This window comes from Python bivittatus, unplaced genomic scaffold, assembly GCF_059951505.1.
Source record: "Python bivittatus isolate LINGU-HERP-01145 unplaced genomic scaffold, Pbiv_v1 ctg000340_np1212, whole genome shotgun sequence".
Classification (NCBI taxonomy): domain Eukaryota; kingdom Metazoa; phylum Chordata; class Lepidosauria; order Squamata; family Pythonidae; genus Python; species Python bivittatus.
This window is the reverse complement of record NW_028277056.1, coordinates 4,919,733-4,945,070: the sequence shown is the minus strand read 5'-3', so window position 1 is coordinate 4,945,070 and position 25,338 is coordinate 4,919,733. Positions and strand designations below refer to the sequence as shown.

Below are 25,338 nucleotides of genomic sequence, written 5' to 3'. Positions count from 1 at the left end.
TCTAACAGCATTCTGGTACATGAATTTTCTCTGGGATTTGGAGCAAAGAGAAGCACCTCCAGTGCTTTGCTTTCATAAAACTGCTGCATTAGATCTGAGTGCCTATTCTTGTATGATACGCCCTTAATGAGACCAACTGATGAGCTGTACCAGCTATGGGCCATTACAAAATTAAAAATACAGACAAAAACAGATGAATATAGATCGTTAGGTTTTCTGCACTCTTAGATTCTGAAGGCCCATGACTGAATCGAGCAGCATTTGGGGAAGAAAACAGTATGTTTCTTTCTCCAATTTTAAAACTATGCTCATATTCTTCTAATCCAGCTTCCCTCAATATATATTTCGCATATAAGTAGAATAAATAGGGAGAGTATACAGCCTCTCCTTTGCTAACTTCAGCCAGTCTATTTCCCCATGTTCTGTCCACATTGTAGCTTCCTGATCTGTGTATAGCTTTTGCATGAGGACAATGAGACATTCTGGGATTCACATTTTTCTGAGCCATTCCATGGCTTAGCATGATTTGCACAGTCTAAGGCCCTTCTATAATCAATGAAACACATAGTGACTTCTTTCTGGTATTCTTTAGCTTTCTCAATTATCTAGCATGCATCAGCAATAATGTCTCGTGTTCCTCAGCCTTTTCTGAAGCCAGCTTGAACATCTGGCATCTCCCTTTCTATGCAGGGCTCTAATCTTTGTTTCATGATCCTAACATTATTTGCTGGCATGTGAACTTAAGGAAATTGTATGATCATTTGCACACTGTTAAGTCTCCATATATGTAGCCGTTGTTTGAAGAAAATGATAATTCGTTCTCCTGCTTCATTTTGGTTTCCTAGGCCATACAATCCAACTGCATTTGTCTCCTTGATATTTCCAAATTTGGCATCCCAGTCTCCAGCCACAAGCAGCACATCTTGCTTGCCCGTCCTGTCTATTTCAAATTGAACTCAAGCATAAAACTCGCCAACCTCCTGTTCTTCTGCATCAGTGGTTGGAGCACAAACTTGAATAATCAGCATATTCAGTGGTCATCTACAAAGTCCAACTGATATTGTCCGGTCATTGCCTGCATTATAGCCAAGTACTGTTCTTGCTATACTTTTCCTAAATATGAAAGTGATGGTGTTCCTTCTTCGTTTTTCATGTCCTGAGTAGTAAAGAGTGTGATCTTCTGACTGAAAGTGTCTAATTCCAATCCATCTCAATTTGCTGAAGCTTAAGATGTCAATGTGTAATTGATTCATTTTCTCTTTCACTGTGCTGATCTTGCCATGTTCATGATTCTTATGTTCCATATTCCCACTTTTATTTCTGCTTTTGCAGCTTTGGATTTTCTTTTCTTGCATCACAACATAAGCAACTAAATATCATGAAGGCTTAATCTAGCCATGTCATATGACAAAAGATCCCCAGGTCTTCCTCAGCAGCATGTTGTGTGCCACTGAACCTGAGGGGCCCGTCATTCGGCACTATATCATCAATCATTTTATATTTTCTATCCATGTGGTTTTCTTATAAAATACAGGAGTGGTTTGCCATTGCCTCCTTCCATGCAATATGAAATGATGTCTTTGCCATTGTCATTAAAGCAATCTGCTTCCGGCATCTTCCTATATCACTGCTGCCCAATATAGGTGCTTCCTTGCTTGACAGCTGGGATGACCTTCACACCTTGGTGATCCTGTTGGGGTTATATGTATACTCTCATGTGTCGGAACCACCAAGAGATGTCTTCTCCAAGCAGGAAACCTCAAGATACGTTAGCTTCAATGCCCATAAATCTTAGCCTGTGATGGCCACAAGATCTTGCATTGTGATATTGTGTGCAAGCTCCACCCCTTTTGTATGAGTGTATGATATTGTGGTGTATGTATAAAAGATGCAGTGCTTGCTTTGTGACATTGGTGTCAAGAAATTGGTATTTCAATATCTCCTTGTTGAACAGTAAAGAATTTGTACAACAAATGCAGGTAGAGACACTGCAATATTTTGATTTGAATTCAGAAACATCAAGTGCTCAAATTTTTGAATGGGAAGCATATAAATCATATATCTGAGGTCAAGTTATTGCTTATGCATCATATAAAAATAAGATTAAAAATAAAAGGGAAAATAATTTGAAAGATGAATCAAAACATTTATGGGCATAGATCGTTAGATTCCTATCTACTACCTTGTACAGAGAAATACAGAAGAAAAAATATGAATTAAATACTATAATATCACAGCAAAAAGAATTCAGGTTAACATGTTTATGACAGAAATATTGGGAGAATGTTTTGGCTAATCACTTAAAGCAAAAGAAAGATAGGGCAATTATTCCAATTATTAGGAGTAAAAGAGATGAAAGATATAAAACTTCAGAGGATATACATTTTCAAATTTTCAAATTCTACTTAGAATTATATAGCAAACCAGAGAATATATTGAATGAATATATAGAGGCCTTTCTAAATAATATAAATATTATAAATATTACCACACTTAGATGATACACAAAAACAACTTTTGTTTGCTCCATCATCTGAGGTAGAGGTTAAACAAATAATTTTAAAAATGGCAAGTGGTAACACCAGTACTGGATGGATTTCCTATAGAGTGGTATAATATGCAGCCCTGAGTGAGATTCATCTTGCCAATGAAGGTCCGCTGACTGAAATTGGAGGTGGGTACACTTTTTTCTGGAGCGATTGTGGCAGCGAGATCAGTGTTGTGATGCTGCCGCTGGATTTGCCATCAGGAGTCACCTTGTTTAGAAACCTGTTAGTCTCCCCGAGGGTGTGCATGACCGGCTCATGACATTGCAGCCTCCACTACAGAATAGAAGTCCAGCCCATGTCCCCACAATGACCACCCTGGGCAAGACGAAAGACAGAGCTTTTGGTGCCAAAACGCTGCCAACTGTATGATGAGATATTTGATACGGGAATATTATCAGAGGCATTAAATCAGGCCTATATTACAGTTATACCAAAATCAGGCAAAGATCATACTCAGTGTACTAATGATCATCCAATCTCATTGATAAAAGTTGATTCAAAGATCTTAACAGCAGTGCTAGCAAACAGATTACAGCAAGTGATACTGTTCATTATTAAGAATGATCAAGCAGAATTTATAAAAACTAGGCAAGCAGCAGACAACATTAGGTTAGTTGTAGATTTAATAGATTTGAATACAAAGACCAATTTGTAATTTTATCATCAGATGCTGAAAAAGCCTTTGACAAAATATATAGACAGTACATGCTTGCTGTACTAAACAGGTTCAGATTTCCTTTGAAATTCATAAAATGGATCATGATATTACATGAGTCACCCACATCTGAAGTAAAGGCTAATGGCATGTTTTCTGCTACTTTCCCACTATTTACAGAAACTAGACTTTCACCCTTGCTTTTTAATATCTGCGTAGAACCCTTGGCTTGTGCTATTAGACAACATAGGGAGATCTACGGAGTAGTACATAATTCAGTTGAACACAAATTGGTTTTATTTGCAGATGACATTCTTCTATTTATTTCTAAACCTCACACTACTGTTTCAGCATTGATGCAAACAATAGATGCCTTTAGAAAAATACAAGGATATTGTATTAATTAGTCCAAATCAGAACTGATGCCAGTAGGAGAAAATTTGGTTACCCATCTATTTAAGGAATATCAATTCTGTATTTGTACCAAATCCATTAAATATTTAGGTATCTGTATATCAAAAAATGTAATTCAGTTAGTAACATGTAATATAAATATAATTAAGAGGTTTCTTCAGATATAGATAGATGGAAGTCATTAAACCTTATCCTTTGGGGAAAGGTGAATGCTCTCAAAATGAATATTATTCCCTGATTAATTTATATTCTGAAAGGAATTCCTGTTCAAATATCTGGAAAATATTTTCAGAAAATAAATTCTTTGTTTAGAAAAATTTTATGGGGTTCTTTGATTCCAAGAATATCTTTACAGAAAAGGCAATTACCAATTAATAAGGGAGGATTTGGTTTTCTGAATCTGGAGCTATATCATCAAGCTTACCTATTGTATTAAATACTGGAAGCCAACAATTGTGTTAATTTTCCCATTCGGGCAACATTGGAATATACATATATAGCATCTTTGGTTGGATGGACAGTATTAGGATCTAAATACAATAGAACTCTAGTATCTCTGGAAACAATTATGTCAGTTAGAAAGCTATGGAATGAAATGTCTGATAAAAAAAGATTTGATCCTTTTTCCCATGCTAAATTGACTTTATGGGGAAACCCAACATTAAAAATTGGGAAAAAGATGGTGATATGGAAAAATTGAATGGAAGCGTGGACATTGACTTTGGACCAACTGATAGATGATGAAAATGAATGTTCAACATATGCTGTGTTAAGAGATAAATATCATCTACCAGACCTAACCCAATGGCAACATTTACAGCTACAACATTTGCTAACAACATTATTTGGACCAACAGCATTTTCAGCTTCTGAAAGACGTGAAAACTTGTTAAATCCTTTAAAACTAAAAAATCTACTATTAGCTTTTACAGATATTTGTTATCAATAAATCAATTTGATATGCAGATGTTAAGCGATGAGTGGAATAAAGAACTAGAGGTTTCTATATTGCCTAGATAATGGGACAGTGTTTTAACTTTTGTAGCAAGTATGTCAATGGATCTTAAACTATGACTTATACAATAAAAAATAATAATTAGAATATACTAGACTCCATTATGTATGCATAGAAAAGGACTGTCTAAGATAGTGTTTTGCTGGGTATGTAATAAGGACAATGCTTTTTTAAAACATGTTTTTACAATGTCCTATACTTACTAAGTTTTGGGAGAAAGTAGCAGACCATATCAACCCTGAGCTCAAGCTCAGATATTTTGGTCACCTAATGCGAAGAGAGATCTCTTTGGAGAAGACCCTGATGCTGGGAAAGATTGAAGGCAAAAGGAGAAGAGGACGGCAGAGGATGAGATGGTTAGATAGCATCACTGAAGCAATGAGCATGAAACTGAGCAAACTCAGGGGGGCAGTGAAGGACAGGAAGGCCTGGCGCAATATGGTTCATGGGGTCACGAAGAGTCGGACACGACTTAACGACTAAACAACAACAACAACAAAGCAGACCATATAAATGTGACTGTGCGACAAAAGCTAAAATTTTCAGAGGATAATATTCTCTTGAATTACATACCTAGTACATGGGATTTGACAACTGGGCAACATAAATGGATTCTCCATGCCTTTACAATGGCTAAAAGACTGATATTGCAACACTGGAAAGATAAATGTACGGTCCCATTCACTCAATGGATTGAAGACCTGATTATACTTGCTACCTATGAGCGGATTGCCTATAGATGTAGACTTTGTATGGACAAGTATAATGAAATATGGGACTCATTTATTCAAAATACGGTAGGTTAAAAAAAATGATAGCCATATAAATGTACTGCAAATATATATGCATTTGAATATTTGCATTAGATATAGATTTTTAACTGTTTATTGTTGCAAGAACATATTATACTTTATATTTTTAATATTTTATTATTTTTTCTGTTGTATTTTTTCCACTTATTTTTTAAGCACTTGTTATATTTATAATGTACGCATCTTTGTGTTTTATTCCTTTTTTGGGGGGGTTGTTTTTGTTTTTTCTGCTATTATTATAAAAGAAAGAAAATTTTTAAATTAAAATTAAATTTAAAAAAGCCTGGTGATGTAATTCTCAGGCAGGTGGGTGTGGACTAAAAAAGAGTAAAGAAAAAAAAAGCTGAGGCATCAACATTGCTCACATCCTTCTGCTTTTCAGCAAAAGTGTATAAAAGGTTACACAAGGACATGCCCAAATGCTCAACTACCAAACTGACTACTCTTTAAAAGTTCAATCTAGTCTAGCTGAACCGCAGGTGTCAATGTTATTCTGTGGGGTGGGGAGTAAAGCCACAGGGAAGATTTGGATCCAGAAAGCCATAATGGAAGTCAATCTGGAATTTAACTTCAGGTTCCAGGAATTAATACAAGAAATCTGTGCATATAGATCCTTTCAGAAGAATATATTATCAAGCAAGGAATGATGATCACAGAGAAAGGAAGTACTTGAAGAACGTGTATGTTAGATATATTAAAATGGTTATGACCAGCTATATCAAACCTTTGTAAATTATTTTAACAGCTTTGCCAGTGAAGGCCCTCTAATATCACTGATTTCACTTCACTGAACATCCCTCCAAGAGGAGGCACAAATCATGGTGCATTCAAAGGATTGTGATAAGTGAAACTGAACACAGCTAGAGATCAACAAGTTATCTTGCCCTATACTCAAGATGGAAAACCTCAACTGCACTGGGTTAACACTTAATTTGTATCATATTTGTATCTTTTTTATGTTTAGTTTTAAGTATATCTTTTATGCTTTATCATATAAATAGATACTTGCTTTCTTGTCTCTGGCAAATCGTTTTCTGCTTCAAGACAAGGAGCAAGAAGATTATTAATTTCAAGAAAACAGATTCTGTTTCTTTGGATTAAATCTTGATTAGAAGCATAAACATTTGTGAAAGAGGCAGAAGATCTGGTCAACGGGTCTGATCTGGTAGGGGGAGGATGGGAAAGACCCTCCTCTTCTTGAGCTACTGGGTAGATAGACATGCTAGGCCTAGGTTGCCTGTCACTTTAAGCCATTAGCAGCTTAGCTTTGAAAAAAGGATAATTGGGCCTATCCAATGGCACATGCCTCACTCTGCCCATGTATGTTTTACAGAGGTATTAGCTAACTTCTCAGGTAATCTTGCAAAAGAAAGAAAAAGAAAAAGAATTAAAATTAAGAAACTTGTGAGATCTCATTTTAAAACGCAGAGATTTTACAAAATTTCAGTATCTTGAATGATTTGGGCCTTTTTCATTTTTGGATTTAGTGAACAGAATCTATTAGTGTTGCAAATATTATACTCCTGACCTCCAAACCTGGGATTATTGAACAATGCAAAGTCCATGATTCCTACACAAGTTGGGAAAAATAAACAAGAAGTTCTAGTACTAGTTGTTAGCTATACTCAATTCATGGGAGAATCTAGCAAGTGTGACCAAGTTCATTTCCAGACAAACCATAATCCTGTTTATTACAATGTGCAGTTGATCACTGCCTGAACCTGTACAAGGATTACACAGATGTACATTGATTGATTGATTGATTTAAAAGACTTATGTGGCTGCCATCTTATATGCCACAACTCTGGGTGGTTCACAACAATAATAAAAACCAAAACCCCCAGTAAAACCAGAACCTGGTGCCCCAGTCAACACTCTCCAATACATCAACAGATACAATCCCTGTTCTTCAACCTCACCCTATCCCAATGCCTGGGGGAAAAGCCAGATTTTTATGGCCTTCTGGAAGGCTAAAAAGGTGGTGTCTTGTTGGATTAGGGGGGAAGGGCATTCTACAGGGCAGGGGTTGCTACAGAAAAGGCATACTTCCTGCTAGATGGCAACATTTGGGGGACCTGGAGTACACCCACCCTGTCTAAGCTGGTGGGATAGGTAGATATCCTCAGGGAAGGGCGGTTCTGCAAAAAAACCTGGCCTCGTGTCGTGCAAGGCTTTAAAGGTGATAACCAGCACCTTGAATTCCAGAAAAAAACTGGGAGTTACCACATCTTGAGAAGCAGCAGTGTAATATGGGCAAACCAGGGTGCCCACCACTGTGCACACTACATTTTGGACCAGCTGTCACTTCCTGGTGGTCTTCAAAGACAGCCCCATGGAGAGTGCACTGCATTAGTCCAACCAGGAAAGGACCAAGGCATGAGTGGCCATGAGCAAGGCCCTCCAGTCCAGGAATGGATGATATTGGCACACAAGATGAATCTGTGCAAAAGTGCAAATGTTACGCATGAGACAACTGGATTGTAACTATATGGTATCTCTGCATGATGCATGCTTTTGAACATGTACAGATGGCCTCAGGGAGAACAATGGTCAAGTCTACCTTTGGCCAAGAAAGCTTTCAAGGTGACTTCAGACCAGCTACTCTCTCTTAGCCCAACTACCTGACAAGGCTGCTGTTCTAGGGAAAACTAGGGGGAGAGAGTATAATACATGCCACCTGGAGCTCCTGGAGGAAAGGAGAGATATAGTGGAAGTAAGTAAATAAATGAATAATTTTGGGGTATATCTGAAAACATTGTTGCTGGCAGGGCCCCTCATCTCTATACTTGATCTCATGCTCCATCTCAGAAATGTACTACTTTTGCCAGCTCTAAAACTGGAGCTACAAAGTGCTGAGGAGAAGCAGATTAGCTTCTACCTTCAACAACTCAAATGGAGGTGGAGACACAGACTTGCTGTGCCTTCACACATCTTGTGTGAGGCACAAAAGTAAAGGTTTGTGCCTTTGCTGCACTGCTTCTGACGTGCCTTTATGGCATTTGAGCCCAGTTCCCTTTGCGGCCCAGCTGAGTCATTTCCATCTCCAAACTGAGATAGGGCATGTGTCAACTTGCCTCTGACTGTAATTCCAGGATGGGACCCACTCTTTGCCACAACCTAATCTACAATAAAGGGGTAAGTGAGATAATCGAATTCCAAATGGTACTACATACTTGGCTGGCATCTGCCTCCCTTTTGAGGAACCCTCCTGCACAGGTTGCAATGGCCCAGTCCAGCTTTATTTGGGCTTAAAAATGGTAACAAGTGATAACTGCTGGAATAAGGTGCATAATCTATTGCAGACAAAAATTCCTCCATTCTCTGCTGTCAGTTAGATCTCCCCATCCATATATTTGCCATTCATCCAACATCTTAATTCTGCAAGGCAGTCCAGAAATCATAGAGTCTAAGTGCAGCCTGAAGCTAATCCTCTATGTGTGGATTTTCGAATCAGTCAGCACAGACAAGCCCATGCAGTTTTCTTGGCAACATTTTTTCCGATGTAGTTTGCCACTGCCCTCTTCCTAGGCTGAGAGAAAGGGACTAGCCCAAAATTACCCAGCTGGCTTCCATAATGCCTAAAGCAGGATTAAATCTCCCAGGTTTTAATCCAGCATCTTACTCACTAGACCAAACTGGCTCTCAGCACTAAAAATACTACTTACAATTATGCATCTTTATTAAAATATGAAGTCAAGTGGCTCCCCTTGCCAACTTTATGTTATTTCAAATTGTTATTTGTTTTGACTCTTTCCATACACATATTGATTCAATGATCACCTCAGGGAAAACACAAGCTTGCACGTGTAGAACTGCTAGTTGCCTAATAAGCACTTGACATCTTCATCAAGATTACAGAAAAAGATCTGGTTTGTACAATTTGTAGTTTTGTTGTGATGTTCTGATCACTGCAGTCAGCAATTGCTAGAAGAAGCCTCTCAGCTACCACACATTTCACATATCTGCTTGGGGGTGACAGTATACAAATCAAGAAGATGGAGGAAGCAGTATCAGTCATCCCACGAGCCAGTTCCAGCAATGCGGGCCCCCATCAGACCCCCAGGGCACCTGGCATAGCCATGTTTTTACACCTTTTCGAAAGCCCAGGAGAGTGGGGGCAGCCCGCACCTCAGCTGGCAAGCTGTTCCACAGGGTGGGGGCCACAGCATAAAAGGCCCAGTTCCTAGACCCCGCTAGCCAAAATTCCTAGACTGGTGGGGTCTGCAACATGCCCCTTCTGCCAGAACAAGTGGGGTGGGCAGATAACCTGGTCCTGTGCCATGAAGGGCTTTTGCAAAAATCTCAGCTCCAGATTGCATTAGAAGGTCTTTCCCACCCATGTCTGACCTATAGAAAGAGCATCTTGTAACTTCAGAAATTGCTATACAGTACATGACATTCTGCACACATTGTTGAATATAAATCTTGACTTTTTGATTGCTGAGATCATCTGCCCCATTTGTAAATTTTAACCACAAAATTAGCCCTCTATATAATTTAATGGTAAATAAATATTCTCTGTGGTAGCCCCCGCTCTTTGGAACATTCTGCCCCTGGAGGTGCGATTAGCCCCCACACTCCTGGCCTTCCTTAAGGCTTTGAAGACCTGGTTCTGCTACCTGGTCTGGGGTGGGGTGGGAATACCTCAAGCATGGGGATGGCTAGCCCCATAGAGGCCTTCTGCCTTCAGCCTCAGATTTTTCATCCTCTTGGTCTCTCCTTCTTTTTAGTAATGTTTTTAATTAAGGTTTTATGTATTTATATATTTTATGTTTTTAATGTTTGTTGTGAATCGCCCGGAGTTCCCCCACTGGGGGGAGATGGGCAGTTGAAAAATTTAATAAATAAATAAATAATGCTCCAATTATACTAAAGACATGTAATAAGTAAGTTTGTAACTATTATTGTTGTTATTATTGTTTTAATGTTTTAAAGCTATACTGTAAGAAATTCGTAACACAAGTATCCCCTCTCCAGCCCCTAGAGTGTGAGGGTTCAAACTTTTCAACCTTTTTATTTGTCTTTTGGAGCACTGGAAGGGGTTAAGGGGCAGCACTAGCAGAATGTGGCTGATCTCAAAACAATGCTAAGGACGGGAGACCCCCAGGAAATCTAGAGAAGGGTAAAATGAGGTGGTAAGACGATATGTGGAAAGAAGGCAGCGACAACCCACTTCTGCACTGACACCAAGAAAATGACACAGGTGCAGATATGAAGCTGCCAAGAGCCCAATTCAATGTGAGGAGTTCCTCACTCTTTTTTAATGGGGCAATGGATGCCTTGAGCCCTGCAGAAGTTTTAGGCACCCATTTCACCCCTTCAACCCCAAGCTGCTCCCCCAAATGGGTCCAGGATCACCCCTTCCAGAGGATGGCTCTCGACATGCAGTGCAATGTCACAAAATGAGGGAAAAGGCCAAGCAGACAAACTCTTCCTTCCCACCACCTCTTCTGTCGCTATCTGGGGGGACGACTCCAAAGACTCTCCCGGCCCATATTCCCCCAACCTTTTCCAAAGATCCCCACGGGATCTAGTCTTCCACAATGGAGTATGGGGCAGAGGTTGCACTCCCCTGGTCTGGAGGGATGGATCTGGAATGGTGGAAAGGATCCCCATAGCATTTCCTAACGGAGGCTAGCGGGAACCTGCTCCCTTAGAAATAACCAGGGGGAGAGGGGGGGCTTCTGCAAAAGCCGCCCTCTCGTCTCCCCTTCGCAAAGAGTCAATTCTTCAAGGGTGCGGTGGGGGGACTGGGAACCCCCCAGGAACTTTACGAGGCCACCCTCCATCAGCCCCGTCCACGGGGAGGGCGCTCCCCACAACCTCGGGCGCGGGTCCGCGAGGGAAGGCGCCCCCCGGCTCGCCCGCCTCACTCACAGAACTCGGCGACGTAGGAGGAGACGACGTAGTTCTCCTCGCACCAATCGAGGGTGGACGTCGGCGGGCCCCAGTAGCCGGCGCGGTCGCCGGTGGGAGCCATGGCCGGTCGGAGGGCCGAGCGAGAAGGAAAGGAAGCGCCTGCCGCCGCATCCGCTCTTCCTCGGGGCCCTCAGGCGAGCTGACCCCGCCTTCCCGCCGGCTTGAGGCGGGGCGGCGGCGGCGGCGGCAGCCCGCCTGCCAGGCCTGGCAGGCCGGGCCTCCCCGTTGCCGTGGCGACCAGCTACGGACTGCTCGCGAGGCTTGCCGGGCCGGGTCTCTACGTTGCCATGGCTTCGGGGGCAGAATCTGGGCGTTGCTATAGCGACCGCCGGCGTTCCACCCTCGCCGGTCCCTGAGGGGGCCGGTCTCGTCAAGCGCTCTGCCTCACAGGCATCCCACGACCCTAGTCCTCATGAAGGTCAGGGAAAGGCCCCAGAATGCTGGCTGGGGAATTCTGGGAGTTGAAGAACACCCAGCTGGAAGTTGCCAAGACTGAGAAACCCTGATCTAAGATACCCATGAGACGCAAGAGTGCCTTGCCATTAATTTATTTTATTTTATTGTCGTATTTTATTGGAAAAAAATTAAGAAATCGATGATATAGATAGAAGATTCAGGGGCAGGTGAGGAAATACAGAGAGATAAACATCACACCTGAAATAGCAGTAAACTAATATATTTATTTTATTTTATTTTATTTTATTTATTTTCAAATTTGTATGCATCGTGAGATGCTTGTGATATTATGGAATACATGTCCATTTTCCCATCCAAACCCGCTTGTTCCTGTGAAACTTGTAAGCTGGATGTGCGTGGTTAACACAGTTCAAGTCTTTAAGAAAGAGAATATGGCTGTTTTTATGGGACGCATCCTCACATCGTGGTCTTCCTTTCATCCCGGCTTGCTGTGAAGCTGTCTTTCATTGTTATGCTGTTAAAATGGTGTTTTCCCTTTTTTTCCCAACCCAAACCTTGCCGTATGGACAAACTGCAGCTGTTTGTGGATGACATTGTCATGCCTAAGGTTACGAGACATCAGGTGTGCCTGAATTTGCTTTTTTCTTCCTTCCGGATCCAATGCCCAGAGATACGGATCCGAGGCCATCAGAAGGCTGGATCAGACCCTCGAAAAGTCTCATTTAACCTTTGGAGTCCCCAAATGGCGAACTGCAACACATTTGGGAAGTTCCCTGATGTGCCCTGGATGGTGGAAGCAACTGGCTGCTATCAGACAAGGTCCTAAGCTACAAACTGTGATTTATAAACCAGGATGGCTAAGTAAAGACAACAAACCTAGGGTTACCAGACATCCGGCAAAAGGAGGACACATCCTCCTTTTTGTCCTCATGTCCTCCGTCCAGCAGGCATAGCCTGAAAATCAAATATCGTCTGGCTTTTTGAGTATTTTGGGTTTTTTTAAATCTCAGACTGTTTTCACAACAGTAGTCATTGAAACTTTCGTGTATTGTAACCTTGTAAATGGTCTCCTCCTTTCTTTCCCTCGTCCATCAACAGATTCAACAGCCTGGATTCACATTATTTAATTGATTTCCAGATTTCAGCCACTGGCTTCAATCCAGACCCTTCGAATCTACAATCACCCGGAGTCTGGAGATCCCGCGACTCGTCATACATTTCCAGGGTGAAATTTGAAAAGCGCGTTGTCAGCGATTCTAAATTATCGCAAGGCTACCTTTTTGAAAATAAAGATTTGCTGGGAAAATACTGCGATTGAAAAACCAGTCTTTCTGAGGCTGGAAAAGGTAATTTCATCTACATATAGGTGTACTTTTTTTTTTGCAGTTTTTCACTGTAATTTTTGTCGCCGATACCAAGAAAGTGGAACAGTTTGTCTGCCCTCCTTTCTCCCCGTTTGTCCTCCTTTCCAATTGTCCGTGTCCCCCTTTGCCGATCTGATAATCGGATAACCCTAATCATGCAAGGGCCCTGTGTGGCCAGTTCGGCTTGGATTGTGAGGCAGACCAAACCTGTGGCTTGTTTTGACCTGGAAATACCGATGGTTTTTAAAATAATAATAATAACACTCTTAACACCATCAAACAACATCTGCCTACCCCGGGTCCTTGAGAAGGACTCGATAGGTGAATAAAAATGCCAAACCCAGTCTAAACATCTGGCTGACTGTGCGGAAAACCATCATAATAAACATAGGAATATTGAAATGGGCTGAGATGGGGCGTACAAGGGGAGTGAGATGCAACAGGAAGGAATGCTGTTGAATGAGTGTGCAAACAACGTCCCAACTGACAGGAAATAGCTCGGGAAAAGGGCTGTCGATCTCTCAAGGTTAAAATGCAAGTATTCAAAGTTGAAGAAGACAATCCCAGAGGTGCCCAGATCATGGCCAGCCTCTTACAAATATTTTCTTTGGAAAAAATGCAAAGGAAAGTGTCACCGTTGGACAGACCGCAAGATAATGCTGGTCTGCTACAGATGAACTGTTCTTTCCCAGAACCTCCAGGAAGAAATTAGCGCGGCAGACTCTCCCAGGGGATGCTGCTGGGATGTGAGTCAGTGTGTGACCATGTCTCACTCAAGGGAATGTATATTGTGAATGTCAGAGGCTGCTACTTGCTACGTGATAAGCCAATTACAAACATAACACAGCCATTATCTGAGCATGTTTTGTGAACCAGGCCATCATGTTAAGCTATGGTTATGTGAATCCAGCCAGTATCACCTTTAACCCAGGGTTGAGCACATTTTATCTATATATCTGTATCTCAAATTTGTCACCGCCCATCTCATTAAAAAACAACTCTGGGTGGTTTACAGAAAAGATAAATATTAATTAAAATGTATTAATTAAAATATTAATTAAAACGACTGTTTTAAAAATAAATAATAAGTATATTCCAAGGATGGATGGTAACTAGGCTCAGGGAGCGTCATCAGGGCTGGTTAAAACTCTTCGTGCTCCACGCAAGCTGGCAGAGCCAGGTCTTTAGTTCTTTCCAGAAAGCTGGGAGGGTAGGGGCCCACCCTACCTCTGGGGGAGATATTCCAGAGGACGGGGGCAATGGCAGAGAAGGCTCTCCTCCTGGACCCCGCCAGCCGATTGTGTGAACCCAGCCAGTATTTTCCTGCGGAGGAGGAAGGAGGCTTCTTTGCTCCTTTCTAGGCTTAATGCTATGAAGGGTGATGCAGGTTTCGTCCTCATCCGTCAACAGGTGGGTCAGAGGCTCTAAGAGCATTGCCGAGCATCAAGAGGACTTGGGTGCATTCGACTGTTTCCAGAAAGGATAGGACGGTCCTGGTTAATAGAGACAGGAGTAAGCCTGACTCTCAGAGAAGTCTCATGCTGGAGCAGGTAGCCCACTTTGGTTCCCAAACAATGGTTATCTTGAATGCATCTTGGATTGTCACACGTGCCCAGGACAACAGATATAAAAAGGGCTGTGGCTGAATCAGAACACAGCACCATTTGGTTCAGCATTGGGTTTCCCAGCAGGATGCCACCCAGAAGCCCATGGTTAGATGTTGTATCTGCTCATAGAGTGCCATCTCACCTAGTAGCTAACCCAGTGCAATACTCACCCGAGATTTATTTCGTTTTAGTAAGACTTAATGCTGGGATTTCCCCAGCCAGGGTAGAATGGCTGTGGGTTCTTGGCTCCCTGGTTTTAGGGATTGACCCTCTTTAGCTCTGGATGCAATTCCATATCCCCAGACAGAACTGGGGCACAGTTGGGGTCCTCTTGGATTCATGGCTCCTGTTTGAAGAAGAGGTGGCAGCCTTGCCCAGGGAGGCTTTTGTGCAGATTTGCCTTAGGCATCAATTTCATCCTTTCCTGGATTGGGAGGCATTATTATGGTCACTCGTGCCTTGGTCATTTCTTGAATGGACTACTGCAATGCGCTGTACGTGGGGCTGCCCTTGAAGACCACTCAGAAGCTGCAACTGGTCCAGAATGCAGCAGTGTATGTAGTTATGGGTACCTCTCACTATATCCATCTCATACTACTGCTTCCATGAGCTGCCCTGGCTCCCAGTAGGTTTCTGGGTGCAATTCAGGGTGCTGGTTACCACCTCTAAGGCCTTTCATGGCATGGGGTCAGGTTATTTAAAGCAGGGTTCCTCAACCTTGGCAACTTTAAGACGGGTGGACTTCAAGGCTGGCTGGGGAATTCTGCGAGCTGAAGTCCACCCATCTTAAAGTTGCCAGGGTTGAGGAACCCTGATTTACAGGTCTGCCTGTCTCCAATTGATTCTGCTGGCTCACTAGATCTGGCAAGGTGAGCACACTCTGGGTCCCATCTATTAAGCAAAACCATCTGGTGGGACCAAAGAAGCAGGTCTTCTCTGTCACAGCCCCAACTTTGGGAACACCATAGCACCCTGAGATTTGTTTGGCCCTGACCCTGCAGGTGTTTCTTAGGTCCTTGAAGACCTGGACGATCCCCTGGACATGGGGCCTGCAGGTGGGGAGACCCCTTGGCGGTGTTTTTTTTTTCTTGACCTGCATGACTGTGGGGATTGCCTGGGCCTAAGACAGACTTGTTAACCTTACTCTCCAAGTTGAGCCTAGTCCACCAACCAGCAGCAGCATCTAAGCCACATTTCATCAGCTTGCCAACAAGCTATTTGTGATAAATTCTACACGTTTGATTTATACTTTGTTGTAAGCCATGGCTTATTTTAACCATGATTTCATAATTAACCCACAACAGTTTGGCAAGATTCACAGATTATGCTGTCAACCATAGTTTACCAATCACAGTATCTGGGTTTACAGAACATGCTGAGCCAAAAAATTCAAATAACAGTATCGTTAGGGCAATCTGTGAACCCATATTCTGCTTTTCAAATTTGCTCAGCCGCCTTAAATTTGCTCTTCTCTGTACTGAATGTAAAGCTCCAGTAAAACTCTGACTGCATCTCCTTTTCTCAATATAATTCCTGAAATGACGTAGACATCTGAGCTGTACAAAGCTTCGGTTTGGAGATTCATTCTGAAAGCAATTTGTCTTTCCAAATCAAACTGACAGTTTGGTTCAAAATGTTGAACGGAGCCCAATCTGACTTGACTTGAAACATCCAATTCAGTTCATCAAATATTTCCAGTTGAATCAGTTATTCAGAAAGGAGCCAGTTTCATTTCTCACGAGCACCAGGTATTTGGAATTCGATTCTTAATTATTAAAAAAAAAAAATGGGGAGGGAGGCTTTGACTGTAGAAATGCACACATGTACATCCTTAGGTTTGTTTTTGTTTTGTTTATGGTAACAAAACCATTTTTAATCTTAAAAAAAACTAAAAATACAAACTAAAAGTACAAGCCGAAAAGGAAAAGAAAAAAAAAATCTATCTTATATTTTATACGTATCAATAGTCACTGGATTACCAATTAATTCCCAACTATAATATAAACCAGCGTTCTCAACCTTGGCCACTTTAAGATGTGTGGACTTCAATTCCCAGAATTCCCCAGCCAGCCATGCTTTTCCAAATCGCCAAACTGATTTGGAAAAGGCAAGGCTGAGGGATCCAGGCCAGGCCAGGAGAGGGCAGTGGATCATCGTGGATCAGACGGCCACGAAAAGGCACTGCCAAGCTTCCCCAAGCAGCGACTGCATCGTCCTATGCAGAGAAAAGGCAAGGTAAATTGAGGTGTCGGAGTTCAAGGCTGTGCAGGATTCCTAAGCAAAATTCCCCCAAAGGCACCATAAGAAGCTCAGGATATTTTTGCTCCTGCGAAGTAATGAAGATGAGTGGGTGGCATGGTTGTATAGGACGCACACGTATTGAGAGGAAACGGGCGCGTGTCTGGATGAGATGATACAGAATAGACCAAAACGGTATGGTATGCCAAACTAGACGAGTGAAAAATCTAGGGACTGTATTTGCACACTTTTTTTCTTAGTGGTTTAATGTGTTGTGTACGCCCAGCCCATTCGATAAAGAAACCAAGATCAAACACTGACCAAGCTTACCATGTTGGGTGAATGCATCTGTCTGGTATGGTCTCTCATTACGAGAGTAAAGCAGCGTTTCCCAACCTCGGCAGCTTTAAGATGCGTGGACCTCAACTCCCTGCTGGCTGGGGAATTCTGGGAGTAAGTCTACCCCACCGGTGCATCCTCCCTTAGCCCCTCTGCACTGGTGCCTCACCGGCCACTCGCACACCCCTGCGCACCCTCCCTGACCCTCCCTGTGCCCCCCTTGACCCTTGCACACCCTCATGCAACCTCCCCAAACCTCACCACACCTCCCCTGCACCCTTGTGCACCCCCTCACATCCCTACACATCTTCCCCGAGCCTTGCCGTGCCTCCCTCGCACCTTCATGCACCCCTGCGCACCCTCCCCAACCCTCCCCGTGCCTCCCTTGCACCCTTGCAACCCTCATGCACCCTCCCCCACCCAACTGCGCCTCCCTTGCACCCTCATGCACCCTCGCGCGCCCCCTCGCTCCCTCCCCCACCCGGCAGCAGCCACTAACCTGCTGGCCAGCCTGGGACTTGCAACTTCCTGCTGGCTTCCCCACTGACTTTGGTTGTGGGAAACCGGAAGGAAGTTGCCTTGCCTAACAACCATGGGATTCAGTTAATAATGGCAACTGGGGCTTCAGGGATTGCCATTGCTAAGCGACGAGGTTGTGCTTTATGAGCACATCATTTAGCGACGGAAATTCCAGTCCCAATTGCCGTCATAAGTAGAGGACTACCTGTATTTCATAATGGAGCTTTTCCTAAGTGAGGATCTTGCAGAAAAGAGAAAAGCTGGGAGAAAAGCCAAGGATTGTCCAATTCTTCCTATTTCCTGTCCAGAGTTGGCAATCTTTGGCATGTCTCATTTCTTACCCCATTTCCTCCCCCAAGAGTGACCTAAAAGCAAAACTGACAACATTTTTAGCTAAGGGAAAACATTAGGAATAACTTTCAGGAGCATTCGCAGAGTTGAAAGGAGAAATTAAGAAACCCTCCCGCATGCATCGTGTTCATACAACTGGTCAGTTCCAAACGGCGGCAACATTTATATATCGTGCCAAGCTTAGTTTTAACGACTGCTACTTTTGCGGGGTGATTTAGCTATGTTGTGTGAGCCCAGGCCCTTTGGTTGATCTCAAAAGTTAAGCCAGGTCAGTGAGGTCATTCAGAGTCAAGTTTCACTGGAAGGGGATTTTACTTTTACAGAAGGAAGAATTTTTGCTTTAAATGCCTTCTCTTTTTGTTTCTCACTGGGGAGAGGGGGAAGAATATAGGCCCAGGTGTGGCAGGAACATTCTTCACTGCAGTGTTTCTCAACCTTGGCAACTTTAAGATGGGTGGACTTCAACTCCCAGAATTCCCCAGCCAGCATGCTGGCTGGGGAATTCTGGGAGTTGAAGTCCACCCATCTTAAAGTTGCCAAGGTTGAGAAACATTGAATTAAATGATTGTGGCTTAGTATAAGGTGTTCACATCTTAAAGCATGCTGGCTAGGGAATTCTGGGGGCTGAAGTCCACACATCTGAAAGCATGCTGGCTGGGGAATTCTGGGGCTTGAAATCCATACTTCCTAAAGTGGCTAAGTTTGAAAAACACTGTTCTAAGTGGTTCCATATATTCCTGTAAACCTTGCTGGACAGTCCTCCTGCTACCCCTTCTGAAAAAGCAGTTAGATCTTACAGAACCTGTCTCTGCTGAGCTTTGTAGCTGCACTAAAGCCTTTCAAATGCTTCTCTTTCTGAGTAGTTTAATAGGCTGATCACATGGAAAAATCAAAGGGGTTGGAAGAATCAGTGGGGATGTTTTCACGCAGAAGCGCTCAACCCAAAGAAAGGACCCAAACTGGCTTATTTAACTTCCATTGAGAAATACAGCATCAGACCAGGAGATCAATAAATGCAGGTTATTATATCTATCTATCTATCTATCTATCTATCTATCTATCTATCTATCTATCTATCTATCTACCTACCTACCTACCTACCTACCTACCTACCTACCTACCTACCTCTGCCTTCTTAAAAAGAGAAGGAGAAAATAGGAGAAAATGCCTTTTTTTTTTTCCAAATTTAGAACGTATGTCCCTTTGACTCAAGCCTAGCCATAGGAAGGCAACGAAGCCAAAAGCAGTAATGCTGCAATTTGCAATTAGTAATTTCTCCAGCTCATAATGTTTGGTTCTCTCATGGGTGAAATGGGGTCCTTTTGCCAGAAAGTTTCGTGTGGCTCAGATGGTTACAACATGCGACCAAGAGGCCCTTTTGGGAAGAAAGAATACAATTACCCCAGGCCTTACAGATGAAGGGGAACAGCCATAAAACTGCTTCCCATATGTGAAACTCTGACAGGGTTTCAAGGGTCTGTTATTCTATCCTGCAACATTAAGCAGTGTTCCCAAGCTTAGCAGCTTGAAGATGTGTTAATTTCAACCCCCAGAATTCCCCAGCTGGCAAGCTTTCAGATGCATGGACTTCAACCCCCAGAATTCCCCAGCTGGCAAGCTTTCAGATGCATGGACTTCAACCCCCAGAATTCCCCAGCTGGCAAGCTTTCAGATGCGTGGACTTCAACTCCCAGAATTCCCCAGCCAGCATGCTGGCTGGGGAATTCTGGGACTTGAAGTCCACACATCTTAAAGTTGCCAAGCTTGAAAAACACTGCAGTGAAGGATGTTCCTGCCATACCTGGGCCTATATTGACCCGGCCTACCTTGAAGGGCAGATGCCAATCTTAAAAGCTGCCAGAGTTTCTCTCTGCCCCATCTTACACCAAGCAAAGCCAAGGCAGAATTCCACTGAGTTCCCTTCTGATACTTTCCTGCTTCCCAGAATCGAGTAATCTCTTCTGAAAGTCTCCCCAAACCCAACGGTTGGCTCACTCTTTCCCCCTTCCTAAGGCCAGGTCTATATTCCTTCTCGCCCTAGCTGAAATCCTCAGAGGCAGCCATTCTTTCCATTCAAGGCAGGAGGAATCCTCTTCCTTCCAGTTTTAGGATTTGGGGTTTCTCCACGTGCTCCTGTTTCCATCCCTCCATCCATATACAGGGTGCACCAAAAGTCAGGCCCCATAGGCCAGCTGCAATACGTTTTATTAGTTAACTTTTTTTATCTTCAGAGAAAAGGTTAACCGTACGTGGGAATGCTCAAAGGCCACGCGTCAAATGAACAAGGAAGTGTTTGGAAGAAAATGACAACCAATTCAAACGTGATGCAGTTTATATAATCGGTTTTCTATGGGGCCTGACTTTTGGTATGCCCTGCATCTATATATCTGGGGTGAAGGGCCTGGTGGCATCACTCCTAGGTGGCCCCCTTCCCAGGAGCTCCTGGGAGGGTGCAGCAGAGATGATGACGATGATGACAATGATGATGATGATTTCAACCTGCATTGCCACCCGACTCTCAACGACTCTGGGAGGCTCACAACAATCTAACAAAGAAATTACAATCAAACCAATAAAAGATAAAACAGAAAAGATAAAAATAAAAGATGGAAGGACGATGAAGCGAAGGGTCTCCCTCGCCAAAGGCCTGGGTCTTCATGGCTCTTCTGAACACCAGCAGAATGGGGGCCATCTGGATCTCGGGGGGAACCTCGTTCTAGAGAGCAGGGGCTGCTACAGAGAAGGCACATTTCTGGGGTCCCAATAGATGACATTGTTTCATTGAAGGAACCCAGAACGTGCCAACCCTGAGGGATCAAATCAGTCAGGCAGATACTATGGGAGTCAGGTAGTCCCTCAAGTAACCTGGCCCTCAAACCAGAGATATTACATGGGCATACCAAGGCATGCCCATCTCTGCCCACGCCACTGCATTCTGGAACAGTTGGAGCTTCTGGGTGGTCTTCAAGGGCAGCCCCATGTAGAGTGTGTTGCAGCAGTCAAGCCATAAGGTGACCAGGGCATGAGGAGTTGCAAGAGCCCATCAGACCAACAGTCTCTTGCTGAAGGCTATACTAGTGGGATACAACCTACAGTCGCAGACCCCCTGCCTTTAAAAGAAAGAGGCCCACCATCTTTCTGGAAAGTTCTTCCCCTAAGGTATATAAACATATATTGGTTCTACATTGAAAATTCTGGAATTTGTGTTAATAAATCTCTCTAAAAAGAATTCTTTGAGATTCATGCTTGGGAGAAAAAAAAAATACAGATAGTCCTCCCTTAGCGACCACAATTGAGACTGGCAACTCAGTCATTAAGGGAAACCATCACTAAATGAAACTGCAACTGTGCTTATGATCTTACTTCAGCTTTCCTTTGCTTTACAGACCTGCAAAGGTCATCAATGAGAGGACTAGTTGCAAAAGTTCCTTTTTCATCATCGTTGTAACTGCGAATAGTTGCTAAACGGGGCAGTCGCTAAGCGAGGACTACCTGTGACTTTCAATTCGGGCAGCCACTGGATTTTGGAGCTTATGGGGGGAGAAGGGCGGTTGAAAAGTTTAATAAATAAATAAATAAATAAATAAATAAATAAATAAAGTACGTGGGTGTAGATGAGTAGGTAGATAGATTCTCTACGACTAGAAGGCTGTGGGCTGTGCTGGTTAGGATGTGTCTCCGCGGCATGCTAGTTTTCCAAGAACAGTTAAGATGATGATATTGATATTGACGATTTTGTCCTTAGTTCTATTGCGGCTGCTATGGCTATTTTGCCTCCTGGAAGAGAAGTCTCCCTCCATCATTTTCTGCCCGTAGCAGAATGTCCTTGGTTGATCCCTGCAGAGCCCCGATACCTAGAGAAGGCTTCCCAAGGTCTGCAATCAGTGGCTGTGAATTGCCTTGCAACATTGGCACCCCTCCTGGCTGTAAAGGATGAGAAAAGGAGCTGTGATGGGGATTAGGCAGCCCAATTCAGTGCCCTCAGCAACGTTTCCCTTTGATGCCCGCCGTCCGAGGGTGTTGTTGGGGCTCCACTGCTGTTATGGGATGCCTGTTTGGGCAAACCGGCTCAAAGAAACCTCCAGTATTCCTTCGCTCCCTGAAGCTGAAGTGAGAGATTCATCTGGACCTCTGAGGGTTTGCGGGCGTGAAAATAAAGCACTGATTTCCCCTGAAACTTTTAAAACAGCTTTCCTCCGGTTGCACTGCGTGATCGAGAGCTGGAATATTGAAAGCCGAGCAAGAGGACAGAGAAAGGACTGTATCACTGCCCCTCCCACCCCCACAAAGATAACAGAAGAGAAAATGAAAGAAATCCGCTTCGGCAGCAGCCCCATGCAACCATAAACAGAGCTGTAAAAGTTTATGGCCAGTAAATTGTCTCTCCTGCATTTTGGATGGAAGAGAAACAGCACTGAAAGGAAACAACACTTGGGTATGGGGGGGGGGAGGGTGTGTGCACGTGCGTGCGCGCAGTTGTAAAGGAAGATGTCACATGCGGTGAATCAGACCATCCTCTGATATCCCAGGTGGGGAATTTTCTGCAGTAAGCTATCAAAGTGTGCAACCATTTGATTTGGAAATTCAGTTCAAAGACAATTCAGTGGAACCTTGCAACTGTATTGGCCATTCAATCAAAATGCCAATTCTACTGGAGCTGGTGACCTGAACGAGTGTGATATGGATCCTTTGGGAGGGCTTCTGCACGTGGGTGAACCGGGGTCACGTTGAGTCAAATCCGATGAGTTCAGTTTAGAGGGTGACCTCCAGATCAGCTTGATGATCCAAATCAAATCAATTCCACAGTCTGAATTGAAACGGCCCCGCTTCATAGCCCCATAGAAAGCAGTGCGCAGATGCAACTCACCAAATCAATGAAATGCCCATTGCTCCATTGCTCCTGGCTGGGGCTGGAGCTGTGATCTACGATTAGGTAAGAATCTAGATCTAGAAAAGGCAATTTTCTGACAGAAGGTGAAGGAGTTCACTCTGGTCAAAGCCAGAGTTAACAACAAACCCAGCATTGGTGGCCCCAAACTATCAGGGTGATCTCAGGGTGTCCTTAAATGGATGGTAGCAGTTGGCTGTGGGTTGAGGGGTCATGTTGCCCTCCTGGGGAAGAGGTAGGGGGGTCCACAGCAGCTAGTAGATAAATGGAGCCTCCAGCAGGCCTAGGTGTTGCAACTCCATAGCACCTAATGGACCTGGACTGGTGTCAAAAATTATGTAGGCTCAGCTCCGGTTAGGATTTGGATGGGGACCACCTGGGAAGAGGAGAGGAGGGCCTAGAGAGGGAAATTGTCAAGGCATTGCAGAAGATAAGGGGAGGCCTTACTGTTGCCCAGAAATTCTCAGTGTCCACAAAGGCACCAAGAATCAGCCTCATCTGATGTCCAGCCAAGGGTAAGCAACCAGACCATGGTACAGCATCTGGACATTGCTGCTCAGAAAACGGCATGGGTGCAATCAGCAGGAGCCAAACACGACCCAAGGATGTCTTTATCTTTTCCGTGTTGTCTGAACCCACTCAGGCTTGATTGGGGCAGGGGTTCCTTGTGACACCCTTAACCAGGTCAGGGAAAGCTCTGACAGATGCATTCACGCCTCCTCCTGATTATCCTCAACCTTGGTAAGTTTGGGGACGTAGTATATTGTGTGAATCCAGCCCATTTGGCTCATTTGGGGTTCTGTGTATGGTGTGAACCCATAACCAGATTAAGTGTGTTGTGTGAAACCACCCTTTGCCCATTAAGATAACTGCATAGAAGAGCAGGAGAAGAGATGAAACGCGTAACTGAACAGAGGGACTATAGACTCACCAGAGAGTAGAGGTATTAAAAGAAAAAGCCCCCCCCCCCGTTTTCTATAGGGATGGCACTGCAGAATTCATTTACTGCAATTACAGCCCCCCTCCCCACCTCATCTTCTTCCCAGAACACTGCCCCCCGCCCCGTGAACTAGAACCTGGGTGGTGACATTGAAGAGGCTCCTGGTGTCAACTTTTTCTGGTCAATATTTATATGCACACCGACTTCTTATTGTTAGTTATGGGTTTCTGATTTTTTTTTAAATGTATTGAGGTGGCTTTGATTTTAAAACTAATTTCTTAGACGTCGTTACTGTTAGAATTCAATAAGCCAGCCCCAGAGAAACCTGCAGAAAAAACAAGGCTGTCAGGGAAAATAAATACAATGGGGAAATTCATATTTTAAAAAAATCTCAAAAGTTGCATCCCAAAGTTCTGCAGAAGAGAAACCCCTACGGGCTTGATTTTTCCAAACCTTTTTTAAAAGATGGCCATCAAACTCCAAGAAATTGGAACGCCGCTTTCTTCAGGCAGACTGTAAAAATGGGCTGGATTCCCGCTAAGTTGCAGTTCCCAACTTGGAGTCTTTTTTGCTTATATCATCGCATTTTCAGATCTGTTTTTCTTTTCCCCCTTACGTGGCTGGCAGTTTTTGACATCCAGACTTGTCCGGCTGGATCTGGAGAGCTACGGTGGAGGCCTGTCTTCCGCGCATGCAGCGATCGAGACAGCAATTACTGCCAAGGCAGAAAATGTTTCAGCCGAAACGTCAGTTGGGTTGAAAATGAACGGGGCTTTGTAAAGGCCTTGGGAAAAGCCTAGAGACGTGCGTCACATTTGCCTTACAGTTAAGTCGGTCCTACCCAATGACGCAACTGAAACAGACATGAGAAAGGTTAAGGATCTTTTGGAAAGGCAGGCTCGGCTTCCCAGGGTGGTAAAATACAATAATCCGAAAGGATCCAAGTTTTGTGTGGCAAAAATGTGTGTGTGTGTGTGTGTGTGTGTGTGAGAGAGAGAGAGAGAGTGAAAAGCTTTGTGTGCTCAACCGGCAGGAACGGCGTTAGAGTAGACTCTGGGGATTAAAACCCTAAAAAAGCAGAGGTATCCAAGGAAATAAAAATAACATTAGGATGTAATCTTTTCTTGAAATCCAGTGTTTTCACTCTGTATTAGTATCAGGTGACAGCCCCTGGCTGATCGGTCTGGGTTCAGAAGCTGGGAGGATCAGTTGGTACTTGTGGATGGGAGACCACCAGGAAGGGCAAAAAAAAAAAAAAGCTAAAAGAAAACAGTAGAAGCACTTCCATATCCTTTACAAGAACCCTTGCAT

The 25,338-nt window shown here is 43.6% G+C and overlaps 1 protein-coding gene across 2 annotated transcripts in view; it reads right to left on the bottom strand.

The window, feature by feature from the left end:
• The window catches only part of ACER3 (alkaline ceramidase 3), a 69,196-nt gene extending 57,625 nt beyond the window's left edge, over window positions 1-11,571 (bottom strand). The window contains exon 1 of one of the 2 annotated variants that reach the window (XM_088140472.1): window positions 11,323-11,571. In XM_088140472.1, the coding sequence (XP_087996598.1) occupies window positions 11,323-11,425 (103 nt within the window). In that variant the 5' untranslated portion in view covers window positions 11,426-11,571. The remainder of the gene's footprint in view (window positions 1-11,322) is intronic. The other variant, XM_088140471.1, reaches the window with a different exon arrangement.
• Window positions 11,572-25,338: the final 13,767 nt, after the last annotated feature.